This window comes from Propithecus coquereli, unplaced genomic scaffold (genome assembly GCF_000956105.1).
Source record: "Propithecus coquereli isolate 6110/MARCELLA unplaced genomic scaffold, Pcoq_1.0 Scaffold12, whole genome shotgun sequence".
Lineage (NCBI taxonomy): Eukaryota > Metazoa > Chordata > Mammalia > Primates > Indriidae > Propithecus > Propithecus coquereli.
Window position 1 is genome coordinate 2344076 of NW_012136080.1, and position 2187 is coordinate 2346262.

The following is a 2187-nucleotide window of genomic DNA, read 5'->3' on the forward strand; positions in this document are numbered from 1 at the left end:
AGAAAGAAAATTAGCTGGACAACATTCCAGTTCTCTGAAGAACTGAAGGGGAATTATCCTCAATATCACAAAATATCACAAAATAAACCCCTATGGAAACAAGACAAATTAAAAATTGATACTTTAATCTAGCAGAACCACACTTAAAAAATTGTTTTAAATGTTGTAAAATAATCTCCAAGCCATTTGTTCATTTCCTGGAAGCTGTCAAAAATGTCTTAAACCACCCTTCCCCTGGATGCAATGCAAAAGCAGTACTTTTACCAAAAATGCTGTACTTGAATCTAATCATTAGTAAACAATGAACAAATCCAAATAGAGGGATGCTATGCAAAACTAATAGCATAATAGTCTTGCAAAAGATCAAAAAAGGACTGGGAAATTGTTTTAGATTAAAGGAGACTAAAGAGATGAAGAGATAAGAACTAAACATAATGCACAATCCCTAACTGATCCTTCAATGATAGGAATAAATGTTATAAAATTCATAATTTAGATATACGGGGAATTTGCACACGGGTTGTATATTAGGCTAGGGGTCTGCAAACTTTTCAGTAAAGGGCCAGATAACATTTTATGCTTTGCCAGTCACACATGCCGTGTCAATTATACAAATCTACTGTTGCAGGGCAAAGGTAGCCACAGACAATATGTTTTAATAAAACTTATTTATAAAAACAGCCAGTGAACTAGATTTGGCTTACAGGCTTTAGTTTGCCAACCCTATATTAGAAAATACTGTAACCATGCTAAATTTTCTAAAAGTGATAACTGAATTGTGGTTATGTGAGAGAATAGCCTTATTCTTATCAGATATAATACATGCAAAAACAGGAGTGAAATGTTATGACATGTGCTTTTTAACTCTGAAATGGTTCCAAATGACTCATAGGAGAGAGAGAGAGAGAGAGAGAGAGAGAGACAGAGGGAGGGAGACAAGAAGGAGAGAAACAGGAAAAGCAAATGTGGCATTAATGTTAACTGCTGAATCTAAGTGAAGAGTCTATAGATTTTTATCATAGAATTTTTGCAACATTTATAAGGGTTTGAAATTTTTCAAGATAAAAAGCTGAGGGAAGCCAGATGCAGTGGCGTGTAATTCCAGCTACTTGGGAGGCTGAGGTGGGAAGACTGCTTGAGCCCAGGAGTTCAAGATCAACTTGGGCAACATAGACCCCATCTCAAAAACAAAAACAAAAAAAGTTGGGGGGATGCCTTCAACTGTGTAAGATTATGAGTATGTGGCCCCGTGATGTGACTCTCATCAAGGGCAATTACTTCTTGATCAGTTGTTCCTACTACCAGGTTAAATGCAAACCAGGAAACATATCGTGCTAACTCTCAGCATTACCATCCCCATTTCTGAAAGCCGGAGTGGCCGGGAGAGCAGACAGGACCTACCAGCTGGCTGCCCAAGTTTACCCTGCTAACCTCTGGTCCGAGCATCGCTGCAGGGTCCGTGATGGTGGACATGACCTCATTGATTAATTCCATTGGAATATCCCCCATAACTCGGGGTTTCTTGGCCTCCTCTAAAACATGAGAATCATTCATTTTCCTCTTTTCTCCTGTGAGGATCAAAATAAAAAGCAAACGATGGGTGGTTTAAAACACAAAAGAGGTAACACATACCAACTAATCCAACTAATTTTCTAATAGCATTGATGGGTATGGAGATCAACTCTCCCTTTACCAAGGGAAGAGGCGGCAGTGGAAAGTGGGAAAGAGAAGGTAGGTGGTCACAATAACTGCCAACCCCAGATCTATAGAAAATATTTTCTATTTTCTATGATAATTTTTTAGCTTGATACGTGAATTAAGGTACATTTCTCTTCATTTGCAAATGCAAGGGATGATTCTAGTTATTGTTGGTTAGTAATCTCTAATATAGTCCCTTTGAGGTCAGAGAACATAGTCTCTATGATACTAATACTAAAACATCAAAATTTTTTGAAACTTGCTTTATGGCCTAAAATAAGATCAATTTTTTGTAAATGTGCAGTGTCTTCTTGGAAAGAATGTGTATTTTCCAATTTTGATCTCTACACATCCATTAGCTCAAGTTTATTGATCATGTTTTATGGGCTTCTAGATACTTACTGGTATTTTTGTCTGATTGATCTATGAATTACTCAGAGAAGTTTGTCTAAACCTTCAACTGTTAGCTGATTTATTTCTCCTTGTAGT

General features: G+C 37.0%; 1 protein-coding gene across 1 annotated transcript in view; it reads right to left on the reverse strand.

Annotated features, from left to right (window-relative positions):
* KAT2B (K(lysine) acetyltransferase 2B) overlaps nt 1–2187 on the reverse strand; it is a 152606-nt gene that overhangs the window by 44206 nt on the left and 106213 nt on the right. Inside the window, exon 10 of the mRNA XM_012663159.1 lies at nt 1352–1530. Coding sequence (XP_012518613.1) covers nt 1352–1530 — 179 coding nt within the window. The remainder of the gene's footprint in view (nt 1–1351; nt 1531–2187) is intronic.